Below are 27,093 nucleotides of genomic sequence, written 5' to 3' on the forward strand. Positions count from 1 at the left end.
GACTTCTTTGGAGAAGCATGTTACTAAAGCTCTGTGACAAAGCTTCCTCCTAGAATGGTCCCTTCAAGAGGGGATTGCTTCCACGAGTTCTCTTTGAAAAGACATCCATAGCTTTCTAAAAGTCTTTGAGGAAATTCAGCTTAATCAAATATATTTTCAGAATACTATGTGCAAATTTATTTTTCAACATGTTAAAATTCTTAACTCAGATGAAACATTCAAGAACTCTTTACCTTTTGACCAGGTAATCCTGGAGCACCATGTAAACCATTTTCACCCTAAAAGAAGTACACAGAATAATGTTTATTATCCATAAAGACATATGAACAGAGATGTTTTTGTGGTCTTTAACAAACAGCTCTAGTGTTGTGGGGAAAAATAGCCTAATACTGAATATCTATCATGTGCAAGGATTTTCCATCTATCCCTTATCTCCCAAATTCAGGACTGTCACCTCAATTTTTAAATAAATTTAATAATTTAATTCAATAATTAAATAAATTTAAAATAGGGAAATGGAGGCTCTGAGAAGTTCGGTAACATGCCAGAGGTCACCTACCTTACCTGAGGTTGGGACTGAGGTTCCCTACAGCCCATACTTTTCCACATTAGTTATTTAGTATCTCATTACATTTTCTCTTTTTGAAACCTCTGGGAATAATATTAAAGTCTGACATAGTGCTTTCTATGGGCCGGGAACTGTTCTGACAACAAAACTATCAGGCAGATAATACTGCCTCAATGACCTTCTTACAGGTCACTGCATAGTAAGTAGGTGGTAGAACTGGAATTTGAGCTCATACACTTCAACTCTGCATACCTAGCTCCCTCCCTACACTTTCTTTGGAAAAAGATTTAATTCTGGCTTTAAGTGACTTCTTGCCTAAAATCAGAATTTTTTCTCTCTCATTATATATATTATTTAGATATGTATGTGTGTATATATTCTCATATATGTACAAAAATGTTTACTTTCTTACCCATAGCTGCTGATTGCCGTTAGATCAATTTTGAATACAAACCCAATGTCATTTAATATAAAGCAATTACTTGGAAGACTTTTTAGTTCTTTCTTTTCATCTGGTTTCTGTCTTGGGTAAAAAGGCAGATGCCTATCAGTTTTCATTGCTGGAATTCTGGTGTCATCTCTTTGACAAGTCTGGTTTGTAAACAGCACACAGGCTAGAATGAGATACTCCTGGGAGGATGTGCATATTCTCAATGGAGTTTTAGGAATTTTCCTGCTTATAGGAATTTATTTTGGCTTCTGAGTTTCCAGGTTTAGACAGCTCAAAACACACTAATAATTTCACGGACCTGCTTTATTTATATCAAATATTTATAATTAATTTATAAGATAACAGTTTTTAAACATTTCCTAGAATCATTTTAGCTATCATTTATTTGAATTCTTTAAGCAAAATTCAAAATCTATGAAGAAAAAAAATCACATCTTTAAACTTTAAAATAGCAATAATACATTCTGTCTAAATCTAAGGAGATTTTCATTATTTCACTAATTAACACATTTTAAAGAAAATTTTAGTGGTTCTTACCAGAGATGTACTGCTACATACATGCACACAAATTATTTTAAAGACTGAGGTTTTTCTTAGATTAGATTAAATTATCAAAGTATTCTACAGTATAACAGCTATCATCACAGTATATATTAAAGTAAAACTTTGCTGCTAAATGTAATTAAATGTTAAAGAATCAACAAAATAAAACCTACTTATCCATATAAAAATACATTTCTATCATTAAACAAATTGTTATAGTTCTAGACCTCATATATCACACAAATCTCTTAGAAATGTCCAATATCATTTGATAAAGTAATAGTGAAAACACATTAAGTATTTGGTGTCAGGGAACAGTCTATGGAAATGGAGCTCCTGTTACTCATCACAGAAGTATGTCCACTTGTCCATAAGGAGCAGATTATTTTCGTCAGTTGATCCAATATAATGTTTTATATCATATTACAAGTTACACACAGTCACGAGATATGGGATATTATCCACTAAAGTATGCCAATATGGTATACACTGCCAAAAATACTTTTTTTTGGAAAAAAAGTGGTGACAGTATCTTCTCTTTTTCTTTACTCACAGCCCACTCATGCACCAGGTGCTCTAAGTACTGGCACCCAAAATCCTACTCTGCCATATGTCAGGTTAGTGTTACACCCACACGCACTGTTAATTGGGTACCAAACGTCTCTAAAGCTGTGATATTGAGAATATGTCTTTAATGGACACAGGTTTTATGACTGTTGAAATTAAAGTACTGTGTTTTCCTGTGGCCAGCATTAACTGGCCTCTGCTCTTTCTTGACTAAATGTGTTTTAGAAACATAATTCTAGACTCAACGATAACTCAATGGACATCACTGAATATCTCATTGGAAATGTGTTTATCTAAAACCTAACTTCTGTCAACAGAAGAAGCCTTTCTTTATGCTCCCTCTGACACCCAGGTTTAAAGTTCTATGTGCCACAAGCAGTTTGAGGGCAAATTTAATTCTATTCATAAAATAAATATCCTCCTAAAATTACTGGAAGGTATACATTAGTTGCTTTTTCTGAACTCCTGCTGTCACTCCTTACTGACAATTTTAGTCCAAGGAAGAAATAAGATGCTTCTTCTTTGGCTTCCAATCAATACTTTAGTTCATTATTGAAAGAAAATCACAATAAATGATTCCCATAGAAACCATAACTTTCAAAACTTGTTTCTGAGGGATATTTTTTTCTATTATAGGTTTTTCTATGAAAGGACTTGTGTTCCTTTTCAAGTCCAAATTCAAACTATAGGAAGGCAAGTTAACAAAGCTGTGTAACATAAAGCAGGCAAAGTCTAACACTGCTGCTGATAGTATCATTGCCTGGATTATTACTATAATACATAACATGTCTTTTACTTCACAGAAGAATCAAAAAGTACCCTTTCCAAAATTCAAAATAACCTCCTTGAGAAGTTTTTGGGACAAAGTTAGGTGAAGTTTAGGGTCAACTGGTTGCTTTCTGAAAAACTGATCAAAGGATTTAATTTTACCTCCTTGTAATAACTGCATATTTTTCAGGAGTAAGCATAGCTAGGCATAAACTATAAATTATTATTTGTTTTCTTGATTCTTTTGACATTGGAAACAATGTATTTCTTATTATGTAGGAAATATGTGTTGTCTGAAGGACATTTGATTTTTAAAAAATCACATTCCCTAGGCCTATAGTTTGCAAACCTAGTAATAATGAGACCAAGCAAATAAAGATAAAGCAAGCAGGTAGACAAAAAAATTTGAAAATAACTAGCATTCAACCCAGAAAGTAGGAAGTTATATACTATTTTGTGGTGATTATTTTTTTAACAGTTAGGCATTCAGCCTTTGATTAAAACAACTGAGATCCTATTATTACATTCGTGTATTAAAAGATTGACCTATCATTTTACTTAGAACATATTTTCTAGGAGCATAACATTCTGTATGAATTTAGTGTCTGCTTGGAAATATATCAATACTTCCCCATTAATTCATTCATATTTATTAAGAGAAAATTTACCTAGGTTGAATATTGCGTGAAATAACTAAAATAAATATCAGAAGTGGAATGCCAAGATTCTAGGACTAAAACCAATAAAACAAGCAGAAACAAGTAAATCTGATTTTGATTTTGCGTATTACCAAGGCAACTTCTACATTATTGACCGTAGTTCTGCTTTACTCAGCCATAATCATTAGAAATTGAAATTTTTTATGATTCTTAAACTGTTGGCAGTCCATTAAATGTTTCAGGAAATTTTAATAAAAATATATATTTTTTATTTTTTCAGCTATCCAATCTAATCCTTTTATTTCAAGGAGAGAATTTTTTCCCTCTATATTTTGGGACTTCATTCTAAGAAGTAAATTACCATGTTAAAAAATATATATATATTGCATAGAGTTTAAAATCTCAAACTTTTTGAATTCTTTGTATTTGTTGAATCCTTAATGCAGGTAATGCATGGGGATATTTTAATCACATTAACATTCAAGATAAGGCCAATTTAAAACACTTTAATCTTAAATGAATGAGATCCTATTATCATTTATTCTTATGGGTCAGTACATGTCTTGATCATGGTAATGTATGTATGCGTGATTAGTGGCAGCTAACTCAATATCTACTCTCTTAAAATCTATCCTGAGTGTATATGTATATGTGTGTACATACGTACATACAGGTGCATACAGCTAGAAAACAAGCAGGATGGGCGTTCTTAAATATAAGGACAAATATAAATTCATGCATTTATGTACAACAACTCCACCAAAGAATCTGATGAGGCACTAACCCTACTGAAAGCTTCTTAAAGTCAAGTACTTTTGGTGCTTAATTTGCATTGTGGAGAGCAAAGAAAATAAATTCACTGTGTGGTTACTGAATCAATGCTTTCTGAACCCAAATTAACCTTCCCCATATTTTGCCCATCAGTCTTATTTCTTCTGTCTGCAATTACACAGGAAAAAATGTCATAGGTCTTATACATGACATCCCTTTGTGCTACTATCAAGCCTTCTATTCAGTAAACCATTCATTTTTCAAATGATAATTTGGAGTATCTTAATACTATGGTCCCTGTTCTCTGGGCACACATTGGTCAGTCATGTCTTTTAAAATGTGGCACTCAGAACTCAGCACATCATTCTAGAAATGGTCTTACATAGAATAGAGAGCAAGACCATTACACACACACACACACACACACACACACACACAGATACACTTTGTTCGGGATACTATATAGTTTTGTAATTCTATTAATACAACTTGCTTTTTAACTAAATTGCTTACATATGCTACATTTGTAGTCAACTACAACCCTTAAGTTTTCCTGTCAAAGGGATGTTATTTTACAATCCGTTTCAAATTAATTAAATATAAGTTGTACTAAGAGTTACTCAAATAAAAAACATAAAGAAACCCCAAGTAATTTTGAAATGCCTTGGAGAGGTAAAAGTTTCTTCCTATATATAGCAAAGATAGGGAATTAAGCCTTAGTTAACATTGTACAATCCACTACAGAATCTGGGATTCTATGTAACTGTGATGATTTTCTTAAAGTGTCAGGCACAAGTGTTTGGGCTTTTCACTTTATTGTGAGACTAACTGTAAGAGAGTCTTTAAAAAAAACTTGAAACTTCATAAAAGTACTAGAGAAATACGTAATGTGAATCATCTACTGAAATATCTAGTGATTGACATCTGAATAGAGAATTCTAACACGTAAAAGATTATTTAAGACACACAGAGAAGGATAGAGTCTTCAGTCAGCTCCTAATTGAGGACAATGAGACACAGTAACTGCAAACTATTTCCTGCCTGGAGTATTCCTCATGATGAGTAATTTACAGTTCTATTCCATATCAGTTATCTGTACTGGACCTTAAATGCACTGAAGCCATTGGTTACTTATCTTTAGCCCTGAAGTAAATGATTGTGAAGACATGGAGAAAGAACACACCCTAACAATGTCATAAGAAAGTTAGGAGATTTTCAAATCTAGTTTGGATAAAAAGAAAGCAATATAACTTGAAGATTTGTGTTTGAGAGAGGGAAGAGCATACTTTCCAAAACGGAAAGCAAATTCTGGAGATGCACACATTTCTATTATATTTAATTATAGGAAGCAATACCTGTAGACTTGTTGTGTAGAAAAGAGATTCCCTTCTGTTTCCCTAAATTATGCTTCTGTAGAGAGTAGGAAGGACTTGCACTGAAGTGTTGCTGGCATTGCGGGGCTTTTCTGATCTCTCCTCAGCAAAGTTTTCTAGCAGTCATTCTCTATTTTTCTTCCCTATTTCTAGCTTGGGGCTAAGTCCTTGAATTCTAAGCAATTCAACAAACACTTAACCAGAATCAGTGCAGGTGCTGAGATTACAGAGATGAGACAGATCCCAAGTCCTTCTACTCCAGGAGCTCACAATTTAGCAGGAGGTATAGACACACACTATATTGGTGATATAAATAAACTGCTATGTGAACAGAGTGGATAAGCTGTAATTTTGCCTGGTGGCCTGGGAGAATTCATAAAAAAATTCATGGGACTTTAGTATAATAATCTGAAAATGCAGTGATGGTGGTAGGAAAGGAAGATACCAATCATCTGTGATCAGCCACTCAAATCTAATCTTCCCTAACAGGTTCATTCAATACCTTACACTGGCTTTGGCAGTCCCTGATGTGTCTGGCTAAAAGCTCCTTTAGATAAAGCCACTTTAAGAAAATTCTAATATCAAAAATCATAGATGTCTTTATAAGATACCAGTTAAATCTTTAACTCCACTGTTCAATATCTCAACAAGCTACACCAAGAATAAAATAATTAGACACTTAACTATGCAGAGAAACAGAGTGTGTGAGCTTTCTTATGGCAATATTTTAATATTTATGTGCTAGAAACTGGTAGCACATTAAACCAAATAGGAACATTAGCAGACTAGGTTCTTGAAATCTGGCTGTTTAGCAAATAAAAGTCAAGTGCCTGGGTGCCAGATACACTGCATGTGTTGAGCTTGTCATCCATCTGTTGTGTTCCCTGCCAACTGCTCTACTTGGGGTGTGAGTGGAAGGCATAAGAAGGGAAGAAGAAACCATTAAGAAATAAAATCAGCTGCAGAGTGAGCAAGTTTCTTTTTCTTTTTCCTGTCCTTCTATTACCTTTGTCCTTCTTATGTTTTGGCTTATTTTAGTGCTATATTGTATCAATATATGTCTATAGACAAGACAATTAAATGACAATTATTCCATGTAAGAGCAACAGTTTTTCACTGATAATTCAAGTTTTTTTCCTTGTACTTTAAATAAGTGAAGCCAGCAAGTAGGTTTACAAAACTGATTTCTTTGTGGTCATTTTTTTCTACGAATACTAGTTATGATTAAAAGTTCAATCCTGTGTGTAGATTTGACTATACAGTAATTCATTAAAGAATTTTCTAAATTACACAGATACACAGGTGATTCTCTGCTTAAGAAGTATTTTCTTTAAAGTAGAGGTCACTCTTGTTTTATAAAGCCTAATAATTTTATAGGCAGGAAGTATTCCATTGTTAGAATAAAGCTAAGTTGTCTTTTTTTGTTCCTCCTCATTTAATGGTCTCAGTTTCTATAATAAATTGTCACATGCCATTAGGCATTTTATGTTTTAAATGTAGGAAGTCTAAAATTAAGCTTAATTTTGAATACCCATGGAAAAATTAGTTGAAGCTAGAAATACAGAAAGGAAGCCAAACAGCTTAAAAATTCTCTAGCTTTTATGCTACATTCCTATAAGTTTCTGAGTCTCTGAAGCATTAACGCTACATCTGGACCAGCAATGGTAGAAAGTTCATTATAATTCACAACAGTGACTGGCCTTGTCTGCACTTACATAAACTGTAACAGCATCTGCCTTTATTTTCTGAAGCTGCAGTATTCTCATAAAATGTCTTTTTAGGGAAAATCAAGATTCAAAGATCATAGTCATTTCACTTCCCAACAGAAAAGAAATACAAAGACTGTTAGGGAACAATGGATCTGCCTTATTCAGTCTCATCTCACTGCAGTGACTGAGGGTTTCAGAGTTTATGGTAAAGAGGCCCATCATACAAAGTATATCCTCATATAATGAGGATAGTTAGTCCAGCTATTTTTAAGACAGGAAATTTGGCCACTCTCTCATCATGTTATCAGATGTATTCTTAAGTGCCTTAATGCATACAGCTTTTTTTACCTTCAGAAGGTTTATTTATTTTATTTTTTTTAATAAAGTAATGGTGCTAAGTTAAACATTTTTGTTTTTGATAAATAAATTATACATATTTATTTGGTGGAGAATATAAAGAGAAAAATTTCTACATTAGGTGTTGCATTAAGGTTATGGTTGCAGAGTGACCATGATTGAGCTGCCTAGACATGGGCATGCAGGGTAGATTAAGGATCTCCAGAGAATCAAGTGTGAAAAGTTTGAAAACACACTTCAAATACTTGGAAACCAAGCAAATTGTTTTCTATAATACTTATTTTGCAAGGTAAAGCCAGACAAAATGCTTTCATTTGGTGAAAAACCATATGCATAATGATTCTTAATAGATGAATGTAATCTTATGAAGGTGGGGGAGTCAGAATCCCTAGGGTCAGCTGCAGCTTAAAAGGGGTCCATGGATTTAAAGGGAAGGGACACAGCCCTCCTTGGAACAGAATGTCTGAAGCAAACTGCATGCAGTTCACTCACTAAACTGGCAGGCAAACAAATTTAAGATCGAATTCAGAACTGCCTGTGTCAAGGAAATCTGAATATTTGAGGAGCCATCCAGATGAGATAATATGGCCAAGGGGCGAGAGTTATGGATTTTCATGGATAGAGGTTCAAATCCTGACTCCACTATTTTCTGCCTACAAAGTTAGGGGAAGTTTCTTTTTCTTTCTTCCCTCTCTCTAGATCTGTTTCCTTATCTGTGAGATGGTAACAGTAAATCTTACCTCACACTAGGTGTTGTAAGGATTGAATGAAATAATGTAAAGAAGGCTCATGATAGCATTTAGCATATAACACTTATTGAGTAAATGGCTGCTATTATTATTGTAAAAGTTTATATTCTTGTACATATTTATATTAAGTGAGGAATTCATTGGTTTGCTAAAACCTCTGAGCTTTATTTTGAAAGGTCAAAGTTACATAAGACATGTGGCTTTATTTCAACATTTAATTTTTTCTGTAAATATTTTTTTTTCTGTAAATATATTTTCAAAAAATATATAAATTCCCCAAAGCGTTTGCTTCTTGGCCTTTTGGCTAAGATGAAGTGTATAAATTCCCTCAAATAAGTTCTAATTTGGTCCCATAGTAAGGCTAGAATAATAGAATCATCAAACTGTTTATTGTTAAAATTACATCTGTTGTTTACTAAATATTTACATATCAGGTGCTGGGCTGGCACTTTTATGAGTAATCTTGTTTAATCCTTAAGATAAAGCTAGAAGTAGATTCAATATAATTCTGGTTTTATAAAAGAGAAAACTGACATGCTCTAAATTAGAGTATCATGCTCTAAATTAGAGAGTAAGAATTTGAGCTGGAATTCAAACACAGGTAGTCTCTCTCTGAGTATTTGATATTAGCATGGTAAAGTAATTATGGCTATGATTTACTTTATACTTACTCCATGGGGAGCAAATTAACTTAGTAAAAATTTTCCTATTAAAATAAACATTTTAGGGCAAATTTAAGTAATTTAGTAGACAGATTATGAATTTTAGCATAAATTGGGCTCTATATTTGTTTGATTTTTACTGTCACATTATTAGGATAAGATTATTGGACAATAATTATTCCTATTTAGAAAAAATGCCCACTTCTCAAAAAATATATCTGTTATGTTTACATACATAAGTTAAGTATGAAATGAGGCAATTTTTTTCTTTGAAGTATTCAGGTAATTAAAACAAACATGGTTTGAGTGTTATATTTGGACACTAGGGCAAATTTGCTCCTAGTGTCCAAATCTTCATCTTACTTTCCTACTTCATATCATGAGGATACAAGGTGTGAACAGATATATTCGTGTGTTCGTGTGTGTGTGTGTGCATGTGTGTGTGTATGGGTATGTATGGGTGCACGCATGTGATCTTATGCATTGAGTCATTCACTTCTCATGGAAACGGAACCATCCAGTTTACTCATTTTGATTGACAGTGGCTTCTGTCCATCCAAGCTTATCAGAAGTTACCAGCTCCTAGTAAGACTGCTAAACAGAATTGATTTTCTTAAATGAACTCATAACAGAACACTTACAAAATCTCTTAAGTAGAATCATAGCTGTGCTGACTAAATGTAAAGGGGACAGTTATTTTTCTGCAATATTGAATGGTAAGGCTATATTAGATTAGAGCTAATATTAGATTAAGAATGGCCACTGCATGTCTATACTGGGTGATAAGTATTACACTTACAAAAGAACATAACTAAATGCTATACTTCATCCTTAGAGTCGTCATATCCCTGTGTTCCATAAATAGATTTTATAAAATTGTATTGTTTAGTGTACTATCTTTTCTCCTTGGTCTCAGAGGAAAAATGCCACCACAGTACACTAATACATTGTTCAGAGTCTTGACTTAAAAAAATTTACTGCTATTACCTATCCAAATTTCAAAGTATAGTTTTATTTTAGAATAATATGATTTATGTGCAAATCACTTAGTTTATTGCAGTATGACATTGATATTAGTGTAAAGTGTAGTTAATGAACAAATTAATATTTCATACTGCTCAGAAAATGCTTCACTCATTAATATAAATCAGTTTCCTAGCTTAAAAACTAAGCTTTAGGAAAAAATATTCACTTTGAGAATATTATACCTGAGATATATGTTATATGGTATTGTACATGTGAGACATTTAAACAATTCATCTTATTTTGTTTTTTAACAGTACTTTTAAACACTCCTAATTTGATGTAAAAAATAAAACAAAACAAAGAATTATAACTGCCAAGAAGCAGAGTCAAAGTTAAGCTTAGGGATGCTAGATAAGTTACTCTGGAAGATGCACATATTTCACATTAAGGCAAATGTAGGAGACAGAGACCTGAAGAGACACACATGTTAAGAACTGATAATTTTTCTTTAAGAATTCACTTAGAAAAATCTAACATACTATTTTTCTTATAAGATGGCAGAAATATTTCACCCAAACATAAACCTCACAAGAATGATTTTTAAATTTTGAAATTTAAAAAATTTGTACAATGTATTAACCTACCATTAGATAATATGCTAGTAACTTTCTTGTTTTCATTTTGCATACATTCATTAGAATTATTTTAAATAAGTGGTAAGTTGTGGATTATAGAAGTGAGAAAAACATTCTTGAGGTGGCGTTTTTTTCACTCAGGAGTGAAAAACGTTAACAGCTAAATGAAGTGACAAGTCTCAGTATCTGGTACCACCAGGGACTGAGACCTTGGGAAGAGAAAATGGTCAAAGACTTGGTGCTTCTATAGGTATTGGAAGGATATTACCCACTAATTAGGGCCTCTGATGATGTGTGAATCCGGGAACCAAGAGCTAAACGTAATCCGCTACCACATTTAGCACCACTGGAAGTTACATGAATTCTCTAATTGTCTGTGAGGCCCTTTAAGAGGGACTCAAGTAAATTAGACCCAGAAGAAAATTGCTTGAGGAAACATGAGAGAGTATTTGCCAGGACAATTTTGCCATGGTTTTAGAACACTATAAAAACAGCTGCTTCTTTATGATATTAGCTTCTTAAGTTCTCTGGTAACAGTGTCTTCACATAGACACACTCATTAACTGATTTTGTAAGACTCTCTCAGTCACCATTTTGACCAAATGGGCCCCAAGAGCTGAGGATTTCAGTTTTTCAGAATGACTTTATCTAACTAGATTACTAGTATATTCCTCTATACTCATTGAAGTTTTATTTGAAGTGGAATATAGGATGAATCATCACACAAGATTCTTTTCCAAAAGTAGACTTCTAGGAAAAGAAATAAAATCTTAAGTTCTGAGTAGTGCCTGTCTCTGAAATACTGACTTGCTCTAGTTCCTTCATGTTGCTCTAAATGCCCTCTGTTTTCTAAGAAACTCTATTTTTTTCTAGAAAATTTCTTGGCTTGCATACTTAACTTTCTAGACTTGTTTTCTTACTATCATGGCCCTAGATTGCAATTCATTTGATCAACTTTTGACGGGATTGATTCTATTGAATGTTTCATCTAGTTCTTACATTGTCAGTCTGTTGACATCACCTTTTCAGGAGTTGAGAACCTATTCCACACTCAATCAGTAGTAGTTTGCACCTGGTTGTCATACATAAGGATCCAAGGGATGCCATTTTGAAGTGTTAAAATTAATGCAATCTTGATAAATTCTGTTTTAAAGCATTCCAAGGGAATTCTATCCTACTTTCCCACAATTTATTATATAAATATATATGAGTCTTACATTACATCCCACAATGAAGTCAAACAATCTACTTTATAGTCCACATACTTCAGTGATTCTGCATACAGTTTAAAAAAGGGTACCAGGTTCAGAATAATTGAAAAGCTCCTAATGATCTGAAATCTAAACAATCAGATCATTGTGATGCATTTTAGAAAAAGATTGGTAGAATAAGGGTACAAGGTAAATTTGGACTGGAGCATCTCCTTAGATCACTGAATAATATTCTCTATAGAAAGATATTTTTAAAGAATTAGACCTTTGAACAAGTATTTAAAGAAACTTTGATTTATGATGAAGAATCATCAATTAATGCCATCAGCATGCTTAAACAAGAGGATAGCAGACCAAATAAACATCAACTTGCAGCAAGGTATTATTTTTCAATAGAGTTTGTTGGACTTTACTAAGTCCAATAGTTAAATTCCTATAGGAATAAAGAATTTTCATGTAAGACTGAATAATTTATGGAAGGAAAAAGTAGCATCAATGAAGCAGTTAAATACCAGAGGCACATTTAAGAAGGTCTCAAAAAATATCTGTCTGACAACCTCTGAACCTCCTACCACTTCAGCTTCAGTTATTCCAGTGCCAACTTTAGGTGAATAAAACTGCGATGGTCATGGCCTTCTACGTAATGAGACACAATGGACTTACTTGATAATCAGTGCAGTTGGAACAGCTACAATAACTTATACTAAGTATATTTTCATAAGGAAGATTTTTTTTAGCATCAACTTAAAAATTTAGCAGTTATTAATATTAATATAGATATATATAGTGAAAAATATGACAACGTAATTACAGTTTAATATACAACTACAACAATTTTAAAAATATTCTACAAAAACTGAACTTGAATGAGATGCTAAATTACAACAATAACATCTTGTAAGTGAATTTATTGTTTAGAATCATCTTTGTGGTATTAGAGGAGGAACATAAAAATCAATCCTTTTATGAGCTATAGGCTACAGTATAGCATTTTATTGATGGACTAAAATATATTTCTTATATTTTTAATTATAATATATCCTATGGTCTATATTATAATATGTTTACATAAATTACCTAATTTTTATCTGCAGTGAAATGCATATTAAGATATCATATCACATATAAAATGGTGAATTTAAGAGGTCCTGGGGCTAAGAGAATAGCAGCCAATGTTCTGGAACAGAGATCAGCAGGCTTTTTCAACAAAGGGCCAGAGAGTAAATGTTTTAGATTTTGTGGGTCATGCAGTCTCTGCCACAATTCCTTAACCCAGTCATGAAGCACAAAGGCAGCCTTAGGTAATACAAAAACAAATGAGTGTGGCTTTGTTCCAGTAAAACTTTATGTACAAAATCATACAGTGGGAGTGTCTGACAGTGCTACTATATGGCCACTCTTTGCTTACTCCTAAACTATAAAACTTATTCTATATATTATTCTATCCTATCTGATACAACTTTATAAAATAACCATAAATTTTAATCAAATAGCAAACCATCATACCTTTTCCCCAGGAATTCCAAGAGCACCAAATTCACCTTTATTACCAACTGTACCCTAAAATACAGAAATGCTTACTAGGAAATTAAAGAAGTGAGTTAATTACTAATGTTGTTAAAGAGAATCCACCTATTCCTAGATGAGTTGCTTTTGCTTGCACCAAGTTTGTACTTCAAGTTCCTTCCTCATATTGCCCACAAGCCAAATCAATAAATTGTCAAAAATCAGTAATTCATAAACATCTAAGTACTAGTCATAACTAAAACTAGACATATTCACACAGAAATATGTAACTCACCTTTGCAATTTCTTTTACGTTTACCAAAAGTAAGGAATAATAGTTACTTCAATTAATATGAGAAATGAGTTTAAAAGAATTAAAAGCTACATCCTATCCAAGCTTTCAATTCAAGTAGGTCATGAAATTTCAGATTCTAAGATATTCCTATTTGTTTCACTTAGTGTGTCTGACTTTCCTTTACAGCCTCCAGGAAAAACCCTAAATTTTGGTCAATGCAATGATCAGCTTCCTTGATCTTCCATCTAACTGCTGAGCAGGGAAGGAAAAACAGGTGCAAGGAAGTTTATGGATCATCTATGGCTTCCTTAAAAGTACTATCACAAATTCAGTCTAATAAATTTATCCTTGAAATAGTGGAAAATAATATATACTTTTTGAATGAGTTTCTCTATCGCTAAAACTTGGTAGAAATTAGTAAATATATTGTAATTTTATGAATATGTAATACTATTATTATAATGATACTATTTGTTAATTTCAGATGAAGGCCAACAAGTAAATTTCACCTTCAAGTGAATTCCTGTAGATTACTTGAGATTACATCAGATTGGGTAAAACCGATTCAAAAAAAGGACCTGTTAATTACTTCAATATATTCAATATGGGATTAGAAAGGATAAAGATACATTATTATTTCTTATATTGACATACTAAAAGAAGTCAAAAGCATAATAATGAATGTTACTTCTGTGAGATTATTACTAAGAGAAGGTATTCCTTCTTTTAAAAAATTATGAACATATTTTGATTTAATTAATTTTTCTTGTTGTGGTATGGCTACAGAAGGGGCATATGAGTAATGTCAGATTGGAAAGAAAATGAGGGGAAACTTACTCATCATCTCTAGGTTAGCATAATAGACTACTCAAAATGGAAACCTTTATAGTGGGATTGGAAGGCAGGAGAAGCTGAAAGAAATCAATACCAGTTTCTGACTAAGAAGTCAAATAAGCTAACTTATTCCATTAAACTGTTTTGATTTTCTCTCAAAGCATATTAACAAAGCAATCATTTCATAAAGTCAACACATTTTGGCAAAATAACTGGAGATGTGAAAAATAATAATACAAAAATTAACTGGAAAATAATTCCCAAAATAGGGCTCAGATAACATTTCCCCTTAGATTCAGGAACATTAAAATTGAACTGATATTTTACAAAACTCTGAGAGAATTTCAACTGTGAAATGGGTGAGGGTATTAACAAGGGTCTTAAAGAACTGAGAAAGCAATGCAGTTGCTAAGGAATTAGGTTGCTAACTACACTTGCTAACAAAAAGGAATTAAAAGATTCAGAAAATTATTACAATTGACTAAATTAAAGTATTAATTATTACTTCAAATAATGTTATACAAATTTAGTCTTAAAGAGCATGGTTAAAAATCGCTTGATTAGGTGTCCTGATGTAGAAGCAGTACAAGCAGTAGTATTTAAAACCATATTATTCCATGAGAGGGGATCATCACCTTTACAAAAAAAGAAAAAGTAGTAAATCATAGTGGATAAGAAAATAGGCAAATAAAGATACATATGAAATTCTGCCAAAACTTCTTTTTGCAAAATACTTTTGATGCTTCATTAACTTGGCAACACTAAGCTAAACCTGATTAAATCAATATGAAAAGTATTTTTGTTTTTTAAAAGAAAATATGTAGAACAAAAGTTAACAATATATTATCATTTAACTCTTTCCTTGAAAATTGAATCTTTGCCTTGCTCAGCAGAGTCCCCTGGAAAATTAGGAAAGAGAACTTACAGTTTCTAGAAATAGCTGAGTTAATTATCATTATTTTTTATATATATTTTATACTTCATAGTTGTTTACTATGGGAGTACATGCCTAAAGCAGTTACTTCATGGGTGAAAGCAGAAGCCCTGGTGCTGTTTATGAATCTTGTACATTATGATTCTCCCATGGTTGATTTTATTCTTTTTTTTTTAAATTTATTTATTTTACTTTAGGTGCATACTATATCTGGCATTTCTCCCCATGTTATCCCTCCCCACCCTCCCCTCTCTCCCCACCCCCCATTGTCTCTCCCCTACCCCCATCAACTGTCCCCTGTGTGTGATGCTCCTCTCCCTGAGTCCACGTTGTTCAACACCCACCTATGAGTGAGAACATATGGTGCTTGGCTTTCTGTTCTCGGGTCAGTTTGCTGAGAATGATGGTTTCCAGATTCATCCAAGTCTCTACAAAGGACATGAACTCATTATTTTTTATGGCTGTGTAGTATTTCATGGTGTATATGTACCACATTTTCTTTGTCCAGTCTATCATTGATGGGCATTTGGGTTGGTTCCAGGTCTTTGCTATTGTACAGAGGGCTGCAATGAATATACGTGTGCATGTGTCTTTATAGTAGAACGATTTATAGTTCTTTGGGTATATACCCAATAGCAGGATTGCTGGGTCAAATGGAATTTCTATTTCTAGATCCTTGAGAAATCACCACACTGTCTTCCACAATGGTTGAACTAATTTACACTCCCATCAACTGTATAAGAGTGTTCCTATTTCTCCACATCCTCTCCAGCATCTGTTGTCTCCAGATTTTTTAATGATCACCATTCTAACTGGCGTGAGATGATATCTCAGTGTGGTTTTGATTTGCATTTCTCTAATGACCAGTGATGATGAGCATTTTTTCATACATTTGTTGGCCTCATATATGTCCTCTTTTGAAAAGTGTCTGTTCATATCCTTCGTCCACTTTTGAATGGGGTTTTTTTTTCTTGTATATCTGTTTTAGTTCTTTGTAGATTCTGGATATTAGCCCTTTGTCAGATAGGTAGATTGCAAAAATTTTTTCCCATTCTGTTGGTTGCCGATTCACTCTAATGATGGTTTCTTTTGCTGTACAGAAGCTCTGGAGTTTAATTAGATCCCATTTGTCTATCCTGGCTTTTATTGCCATTGCTTTTGGTGTTTTAGTCATGAAGTCCTTGCCTATGTCTATGTCCTGGATGGTTTTGCCTATGTTTTCTTCTAGTGTTTTTATGGTGTTAGGTTTTATGTTTAAATCTTTGATCTATCTGGAGTTAATTTTAGTGTAAGGTGACAGGTAGGGGTCCAGTTTCTGCTTTCTGCACATTGCTAGCTAGTTTTCCCAACACCATTTATTAAACATGGAGTCCTTTCCCCATTGCTTTTGCTGGGTTTGTCAAAGATCAGATGGTTGTAGATGTGTGGTGTTTCTTCTGGGGTCTCTGTTCTGTTCCAATGGCACTGTTCCATTTGGGAACAGTACCATGATGTTTTGATTACTGTAGGCTTGTAGTATAGTTTGAAGTCTGGCAGTGTGATGCCTCCGGCTTTGTTCTTTTTGCTTAGGATTGTCTTGGGTATGCAGGATCTCTTGTGATTCCATATGAAGTTTAAAGTTGTTTTTTCCAGTTCTGTGAAGAAGGTCATTGGTAGCTTGATGGGAATAGCATTGAATCTATAGATTACTTTGGGCAGTATGGCCATTTTCACGATACTGATTCTTCCTAACCATGAACATGGAATGTGTCTCCATCTGTTTGTGTCCTCTCTTATTTCGTTGAGCAGGGGTTTGTAGCTCTCCTTGAAGAGGTCCTTTACATCCTTTGTTGGTTGTACTCATAGGTATTTTATTCTCTTTGTAGCAATTCTGAACGGGTGTTTGCTCTTGATTTGGCTCTCTGTTTGTCTGTTATTGGTATATAGGAATGCTTGTGATTTTTGCAGATTGCTTTTGTATCCTGAGACTTTGCTGAAGTTGCTTATCAGTTTGAGAAGATTTTGGGCTGAGACAATGGGGTCTTCTAGATATACAATCATGTCATCTGCAAATAGAGACAGTTTGACTTCCTCCTTTCCTAATTGAATACGCTTTATTTCTTTGTCTTGCCTGATTGCTCTGGCTAGAACTTCCAATACTATGTTGAATAGGAGTGATGAGAGAGGGCATCCTTGTCTAGTGCCTGATTTCAAAGGGAATTCTTCCAGTTTTTGCCCGTTCAGTATGATATTGGCTGTAGGTTTGTCATATAGAGCTTTTATCATTTTATGATACGTTCCATCAATACCTAGTTTATTGAGAGTTTTTAGCATGAAGGGCTGTTGAATTTTATCAAAGGCCTTCTCTGCATCTATTGAGATAATCATGTGGTTTTTGTCTTTGGTTCCATTTATGTGATGGATTACATTTATGGATTTGCATATGTTGAACCAGCCTTGCATCCCTGGGATGAAGCCTACTTGGTCATGACAGATAAGCTTCTTGATGTGCTGTTGCAATCTGTTTACCAGTATTTTATTGAAGATTTTTGCATTGATGTTCATCATGGATATTGGCCTGAAGTTTTCTTTTTCAGTTGAGTCTCTGCCTGGTTTGGGTATCAGGATGATGTTGGTCTCATAAAATGAGTTACGGAGGATTCCCTCCTTTTGTATTGTTTGATACAGTTTTGGAAGGAATGGAACCAACTCCTCTTTGTACGTCTGGTAGAATTCGGCTGTGAACCCATCTGGACCCATACTTTTTTTGGTTGGTAGGCTATCGATTGCTGCCTCTACTTCAGCCCTTGTTATTGGTCTATTCAGGGTTTCAGCTTCCTCCTGGTTTAGTTTTGGTAGAGTACAAGTGTCTAGGAATTTACCCATTTCTTCCTGGTTTACTGGTTTATGTGAGTAGAGCTGTTAGTAGTAATCTCTGATGGTAGTTTGTATTTCTGTGGGATCAGTGGTGATATCCCCTTTATCATTTTTTATTGCATCTATTTGATTCTTCTCCCTTTTCTTTTTTATTAATCTGGCTAGTGGTCTGTCTATTTTGTTGATCTTTTCAAAAAACCAGCTCCTGGATTTATTGATTTTTTGAAGGGTTTTTTTGTGTCTGTATCTCCTTCAGTTCTGCTCTGATCTTAGTTATCTCTTGTCTACTGCTAGCTTTTGAGTTTTTTTGATCTTGCTCCTCTAGTTCTTTCAATTTTGATGATAGGGTGTCGATTTTAGACCTTTCCTCTCTTCTCTGGTGGGCATTTATTGCTATAAATTTCCCTCTCGATACTGCTTTAAAGGTGTCCCAGAGATTCTGGTAAGTTGTGTCTTCATTCTGGTTGGTTTCAAAGAACATCTTTATTTCTGCCTTCATTTCATTGTTTATCCAGTCAACATTCAGAAGCAAGTTGCTCAGTTTCCAAGTGGTTGTGCGGGTTTGAGTGTGTTTCTTGATCCTGAGTTCTAGTCTGATTGTGCTGTGGTCTGATAGACTGTTTGTTATGATTTCTGTTCTTTTGCATTTGCTGAAGAGTGACTTGCTTCCAATGATGTGGTCAATTTTAGAGTAAGTGCAATGTGGTGCTGAGAAAAATGTATATTCTGTGGATTTGGGGTGGAGCGTTCTGTATATGTCTACAGATCCACTTGGTCCAGCTCTGCATTCAAGTCCTGGATATCCTTGTTAATTTTCTGTCTCGTTGATCTGTCTAATATTAATAGTGGAGTGTTGAAGTCTCCTACTATTATTGTGTGGAAGTCTAAATCTCGTTTTAGGTCATTAAGAACTTGCTTTATGTATCTGGGTGCTTCTGTATTGGGGGCATATATATTTAGGATAGTTAGCTCTTCCTGTTGGATTGATCCTTTTACCCTTAAGTAATGTCCTTCTTTGTCTCTTTTGATCTTTGTTGGTTTGAAGTCCATTTTATCAGAAACTAGGACTACAACCCCTGCTTTTTTTTGTTCTCCATTTGCTTGGTAAATCTTCTTCCATCCTTTTATTTTGAGTCTATGTGTGTCTTTCTATGTGAGATGGGTTTCTTGAATACAGCACACCGATGGGTTCTGACTTTTTATCCAGTTTGCCAGTCTGTGTCTTTTGATTGGGGCATTTAGGCCATTTACATTCAATGTTAATATTGTTATGTGTGAATTTGATCCTGCCATTTTGTTACTGGCTGGTTTTCTTTCTCATTAGTTGACTCATTTTCTTCATTGCATTTTTGGTCTTTGCCAACTGGTTTGCTTCTGCAGTGACTGGTACTTGTTTCTTTCCATGCTTAGTGTTTCTTTCAGGAGCTCTTGTAGGGCAGGTCTGATGGTGACAAAATCTCTCAATAATTGTTTGTCCATAAAGGATTTTATTTCTCCTTCACTTATGAAGCTTAGTTTGGCTGGATATGAGATTCTGGGTTGAAAGTTCTTTTCTTTAAGGATGTTGAATATTGGCCCCCACTCTCTTCTGGCTTGTAGAGTTTCTGCTGAGAGATCTGCTGTGAGTCTGATTGGCTTCCCTCTGTGGGTGACCTGACCTTTCTCTCTGGCTGCCCTTAGCATTTTTTCCTTCATTTCGACTCTGGTCAATCTGATAATTCAGATTGCTCTTCTTGGGGTTGCTCTTCTTGAGGAATATCTTTGTGGAGTTATTCTGTATTTCTTGAATTTGAAATTTGGACTGCCTTGCTAGGCTTGGGAAGTTCTACTGGATAATATCCTAGAGTGTGTTTTCCAGCTTGGATTCATTCTCCCTGTCATATTCAGGTACACCGATCAAGCGTAGATTAGGTTTTTTCACATAATCCCATATTTCTTGGAGGTTTTTTTCATTTCTTTTCACTCTTTTTTCTCTTGTATTGCCTTCTCTTTTTATTTCATTGCGTTGATCTTCAATCTCTGATATCTTTTCTTCTGTTTGATCGATTCAGCTATTAAAATTTGTGTTTGCTTCACGTAGTTCTCCTGCTGTGTTCTTCAACTCCATCAAGTCGTTTATGTTCTTCTCTAAGCTGGTTATTATAGTTAGCATTTAGTCTAACTTTTTTCAAGGTTTTTGGTTTCTTTGCATTGAGTTAGAACGTGTTCCTTTAGCTCTGAAAAGTTTGTTATTATCCACCTTCTGAATCCTGTGTCTGTCAATTCTTTGCACTCCTTCTCTGTCAAGTTGTGATCCTGTGTTGTTGAAGAGTTGTGATCCCTTGAAGAAGAGGTGTTCTGGTCTTTGGTGGTTTCACCTTTTTTGCGCTGGTTTATTTCCCTTTGTGGATTTACCTGGCTGTGGTGTCAGAGAGCTGCTTGATGAGGTCTCTTGTCTGCCTGTGGGGGTGCTACTGGGTTTCTAGGGACTCCTTCAGGTTACTAGGGAAGCTTCCTGTATCTTTTTTGTTTATGCTGGGAGATTAGAGCAGCCTCTTCTGCTGACCTGTAGGCGCTGCTGGGTTGTCAAGAACACTGTCCCGTTGCTACGTAGGCTTCCTGTGTTTTTTGTTAAAACGTGTAGCCTAGTCCCACCCCTCTAATGGTGGGTTGTGCCCTTCCTTCACTAGGCTGGATCATTCAGGGTTCATCTCAGACTGTGGCACTGGCTACGCAACCCACTAGAGTCAGAGCTTCAGCCCTCTGGGGTTTGTTGGGGACGTCACGGACCCGCCCAGCCACACCCAGCAGTCTCCCCCTTTCAGCTTTCTCTCCCTCCAGTCATGGGGTAGGGGCCGCCCAGCTGCTCCCGCTTACAGCTCCCTCTCTCTCTGAGCGTGGGGAAGGGGGCGATAGCTCAGTCTGCAGACTCTTACTCAACTCCGCACTCGTAATTCCCGGTGCTTGACTGGCAAAGATCCCCTGTTCTGTGTATTGCTGAGGCTTTGGGGGAAGCACTGTATCTGGACCGGATCGCCAGAGGTGGAGCCTCTGACTTGCCAGTCAGATGCACTTTCTGGGTGAAGCAGCACCCCTCCCCGCCTCGGTCTGCCCTGAGTGGGCTTTGCTCACCCTAGGACCAGACCTGTTGAAATGCACCTGGTACTTCGGTTGGAGCTAGGAGATCTCTGGGTTTCTACGTCTCTCTTGCTGGGTGTTGTGTGCTGGAGTTGTGTCTAATCTGCCATCTTGGATTAAGTTAATTATTTAAACTTTCCCTGAGGTGTAGTGTTCATTCATTCATTCAGCATATTTTTAGCTCTTATTATTTAAGTGTTGTTCTATGTATAGACTCACAGAACTCATTTTCCAACAGGGGAAGAAATAGATGCATGATGATAAAATGTCAAGTGGCAGTAAAAGTGTGAAGCAAAGCAAGAGGATAGAGGTGGGAGGAAGGATGCTTTTTATATAGAGATGCCAGAAGGCCTTTTTATTTTAAAGTTATTTTTGAGCAAGGGCCTAAATGATGTGAAGGAGAGAGCCAAGTGGATATGTACAAGAATACTTCAAGGATACATAACTAGTACAAAGGACTTAGAGTAAAAATGAACAAAAGAGGGTAGAAGACAATATAAGGAATGGAGAGTGGGGTTAGAGAGAGCTCCACACATTATGTGAAGCCTCATAGCCCATGGTTAGAGCTTTGGGGTTTATCTTAAGAGATACAAGAAGTCATTAGTGGGTTTTGGCTCAGGTAGGACAGGATTTACTTACATGATTATTCAGAATAATTGTCTAACTCATAGGGTGTGTGTATAAATAAGAATGAAATTTTTCTCTAGGAAATTGCTGCATTAAAGTAAGGATTCTCAAAGCATAACACCTTAGATTGTCATCAACAGTCACACAGACCAATGGAACATAACAGAGAACCCATAAATAAATCCACGTATTTACAGCCAACTGATTTTTGACAGAGGTGCCAGGAATGTGCATTGAGGAAAGGACAGTCTCTTTGATAAACAATGTTGGAAAAACTACATATCCATATTTAGAATGAACTAGATCCTTATCCCTCACCATACACAAAAATCAACCCAAAATGGACTGAAAACTTAAATGTAGAGCCCAGAATTGTGAAATTATGAAACTTCTGGGGGAAAATGTAGAGAAAATGCTTTGGTACATTGGTCTAGGCAAAGATTTTTTGGATAAGACCTCAAGAGCACAGACAACCAAAGCAAAAATAGACAAATGGGATTATATGCACTAAAAAGCTTCTGTACGACAAAAGAAACCATCAAGAGAATGAAGAGACAACCTGCAGAAAGAAAGTAAATGTTTGCAAGGTATTCATCTGACAAGGGATTAATATCCACAATATACAAGGAGCTCAAGCAACTCAACAGCAGCAAACAAACAAAAACCCCAATAATCAAATTTTAAAATGGGCAAATGATCTGAATAGACACTTCTCAAAAGAAGACATAGAAATGGCCAATAAATACATTAAAAATGCTCAACATCATTAATCATCAGGGAGGTACAAACTGGAATCGCAATGAGATATCATCTTACCCTAGTGACAATGGGTATTATCAAAAAGACAAAAACTAAAAAGACTACAAAAAAAAAAAAAATGCTATCAAAGTTGTGGAGAAAGGGGAACTCTTGAACACTTTCAGTGGAAATGTAAATCAATAAAGCTATTACGGAGAACATTATGGAGACTCCTCAAAAAAAAACTAAAAATGAAACTACCATGTGATCCAGAAATCCCACTGGGGATACGTATTCAAAGAAAAGGAAATAAGTATGCAGAAAAGATATCTGAAAGCCTGTGTTTATTACAGCACTACTCACAATTGCTAATATATGGAATCAAAATGGGTGTCCATCAATGAATAAATGGATAAAGAAAATGTTTTTTTATATATATATATATTTACATTATATATACATATATAATACATACACACAATGGAATGACATCCAGCCATAAAAAAGAATAAAATCCCATCATTTGCAGCAACATGAATGAGCCAGAATGACATTGTAGTAAGTGAAATAAGTGAGGCACAGAAGGATAAATACTGCATGTTCTCCTTTATATGTAGAAGTTAAAAAAGTTAATCTCATAGAAGTAGAAAGTAGAATAATGATTACTGGGGCTGGGAAGGGTGGGGAGTGGAGATAGGGAGAAGTTGGTTAATGGATACAAAATCACAGCTATAAAGAATAAATAAGCTCTGCTGTTCAATAGCACTGCAAGGTGACAATGGTTAACAATAGTTTATCATATATTTTCAAATAGCTAAAAGGTAACATTTTGAATATTCCCAATACAAAGAAATAATAAACATTTGAGGTGATGGATGTAATTATCCTGATTTGATCAGTCAGACTATATGGATGAATTAAAATATCACACTGTACGCCATAAATACACATAATTGTTATGTGTCAATTAAAATAATAAAAATCTTAACACCTTTAGAAATACTGTATTGTAGTGATATACAACTTGAAAGAGATGTGGAACTTGTATTCTCAAATCTTTTCTCACTTTACTACATTGGGCCAAAAGTAAAATGCACCAAAAGACTAGTGGTATATAGTTAATGATAAAAAGTAAATTATAATTGTGTCTAGATGGCTTCTAATCAATGTTATCTAAGTAAAACAATGCAAGGAATATATTTTTAAAACTAGCACAATGGGCTGGGCACAGTAGCTCACACCTGTAATCCCAGCACTTTGGGAGGCCAAGGTGGGTGGATCACCTGAGGTCAGGAGATCAAGACCAGCGTGACCAACATGGTGAAACCCCATCTTTACTGTGTTTTCCCTGACAAATGGAATTTATCCTTACAAATTGGTGTTTTAAATGTCCTAATAATCTAATTAAATAAATGATTACCTTTAAAAAAAATACAAAAATTAGCCAGGTATGGTGGCGGGTGCCTGTAATCCCAGCTACTCGGGAGGCTGAGGCAGGAGAATCACTTGAACCTAGGAGGCGGAGGTTGCAGTGAGCCAAGATCACGCTATTGCACTCAAGCAAGACTCTGTCTCAAAAACAAAACAAAAACTAGCACATTGTCTCCAGAAAAGGTCAGATAATATTGGAAATATCTAAAGATACAGAGTTGAATGAAACATTCAAGTAATTGAGTAATCTTTTGAAGACATTAACTATCAATAAATTATTACCATTTACCACAAGTAGTATGTGATAACTCAAGATTTTTACATCTAATCAATTGAAAATTCTAAGAGATTATCTGACAAACGAAGATCTCTTTATTCTTCATCAAGCCACAACTAAAATTAAACTCAACCTAAAATAGCTGTCTCCATCTTCTCCTTCAAAATATGGACAATTATACGGTGGATAGGAAAGCAGGAGAAACATATATTTGTTGAGTATTTATAATATGCCAGGTTCTAAGTGTTGTACATATATTATATTGCATTCCTTCTTCACCATCAACCACTGGGTAGATATTATTAAGGATAATTTTCAAAGCAAGTAAGAGGTGGAGAGGATTCAATCCTAAGTGGTTCAGGCTCCAAAGTGGTACTCTTTCCAACATATTGTTCTACCTCCTCTAAATATTCTTTCTTGGGGTTACAGATCAAAAAGAAAACCTTTAGAACAACATCTGATTCCCTTAGTAACACTGCACTTCTGATCATTTCACAAAATTTACTATTGAATATGTCATAGAGCAAAATTACTTTCAATCTTCATGTTATGTAGGCATTATTTTGTTCACCTGCTCTAATAATGACAATTACATGGCAGAATCAAACATGAAGGAAAGCCTTCTTTATTTATTGCACATTAAAGTTGCAGGATCACATAGTGCAATAGGAGCAGAAATAAACTCATCCTCCATTCCTTAAAATGAAACAATACATCCATGTTTATTACAAGTGCCAGGAAGGTTGAATGCATTCATGGTCATGGTCATCTAAAGTCATTTTTAAAAGGCAGAGTATATGTTGGTTTAATCAAATGTGGGTGCATGTATTGAAAAGATAAAGGAAATATGCAGATTAATTATTTGTTGTATAGATTATAGATTTCTTTTATTCCAGCTGTTTTAACCTTGCCACTAAAATCTCTTGCTATTATGAATTATCGCGGAATTTAAAACAAATGTTAATATCCTTGTACCACAGATGAGAAGTCATATAATGCATTGCAACTCTAAGATATATTTCAGTACATTTTGTAGATTTGACATACAATAAATTGGCTAAGACTTATCAATTTTTATTAATTTTTCTGAGTTCTTTTCTACTGGTTTTAGCTTCTATAGAAGGAGGAATGTTCTGTGAACAAACTGTTACAAGATAGTAAACTCGGTGAGAGCAGGCCCTGTATTTTATTATTACTGTGAAGGCTCCAACGTCTGGCACATTTTTTATTATAATAGCAGGAGTTTGATAAATAGGTGTTGATGGATGAATGAATGAAGAACAAAATAAATATTTAGATGTTAAGTAAGAGATGTATACTTATGATTAAAGGGAATGGACAGGGAAATGCATCCTTAAAAGGTATAGGCTCTAACAAGAGTGACTAAATACTTAGCCTTTAAAAAAGAATTTAAAGTTGATTCAATAATTTTTAAAATAATTATTCAAATAGGATTGTACTTTTGACATAGAATTTTTTTTAGTGGGCAGGGTATTTTTCCTAAAACCAATATATGAAATTTCTTCCTATGCCAGCACTCTTAAATATGATAGAACTGGTAAATCAAAGAAGTTAAAAGACAAGTTAAGAAATGTGTATGTGAATGCGCATAAATCACAGTCATCAACAATTAAGCCACATGCATTTTTTTCAAGGCATTTTTGTGTCAAGTATAGACAGAACAGATAAGTGAGAACACCTTCTGTTGCAGGTAAGTAAACTTAAGTATGGAGAGTCTGAGTGGCTTAGCCAAATTCACCCTCTAACCAAAGAAGAGTCTGGATTAACTCAGAGATCTTTCTACTTTCTGAGTCCTCTTAATTGTGTTACCTTGGGCACATCATTTTACCTATGTGTGGTTCTCAGCTGTAAAATGAGGATACAGATATTAGGCTGGCATTTTTAAATGAAGTTTTAAAAGTAAAATATTACAAGTGGAAGTACCCTGATCAAAGAGCACAGATATATAATACTGAATTGCTCTTATAACATAACAATTTTCATTTTAGTGCAGGCTTCAAAATGGATACTGGTTAAGAGTAGTCAACAGACCTGCTGGGTTCAGATCCCAGTTTGGCCACAAGTTATGTGACACTGGGCAATAATTTAACCTCTCTAAGCTTCAGTTTTTCCATCTGTAAAATGCTAATACTAATCCCTAACATGAAAAGTAATTGTAAGGATCAAGTATGATAACACATTTAAAACACTCTTCTCAGTGTCTGGTACATGTAAGCACAAAATAAATACTAGCTATTAGTATAATGACTTGTATGTTTAGTTTGACTAAAGTAGTCTTTAGAATCAGATATTGTTCAATTATTTTGAATTTTCATACAAGGATATTGAAAGTAAAAGTACCCCAAGAAATGTGTTTTAAAGAGCAATAATAAATGGCCTGTCCCTCCTCAAAAATCTTTTTCAAAAATAAAGGTAGGGAGCTACAGAAAAATCTCTGCTGGGGATGTATCAAAAGACAAGAGAAGCAA

At 34.6% G+C, this 27,093-nt stretch overlaps 1 protein-coding gene across 1 annotated transcript in view; it reads right to left on the minus strand.

The window, feature by feature from the left end:
* COL19A1 (collagen type XIX alpha 1 chain) overlaps positions 1-27,093 on the minus strand; it is a 357,310-nt gene that overhangs the window by 256,766 nt on the left and 73,451 nt on the right. The window contains exon 10 of the mRNA XM_064360928.1: positions 234-278. Coding sequence (XP_064216998.1) covers positions 234-278 — 45 coding nt within the window. The remainder of the gene's footprint in view (positions 1-233; positions 279-27,093) is intronic.

This window comes from Aotus nancymaae, unplaced genomic scaffold (genome assembly GCF_030222135.1).
Source record: "Aotus nancymaae isolate 86718 unplaced genomic scaffold, 86718_ANA_hifiasm-v0.15.2.pri h1tg000040l, whole genome shotgun sequence".
NCBI classification, from domain to species: domain Eukaryota; kingdom Metazoa; phylum Chordata; class Mammalia; order Primates; family Aotidae; genus Aotus; species Aotus nancymaae.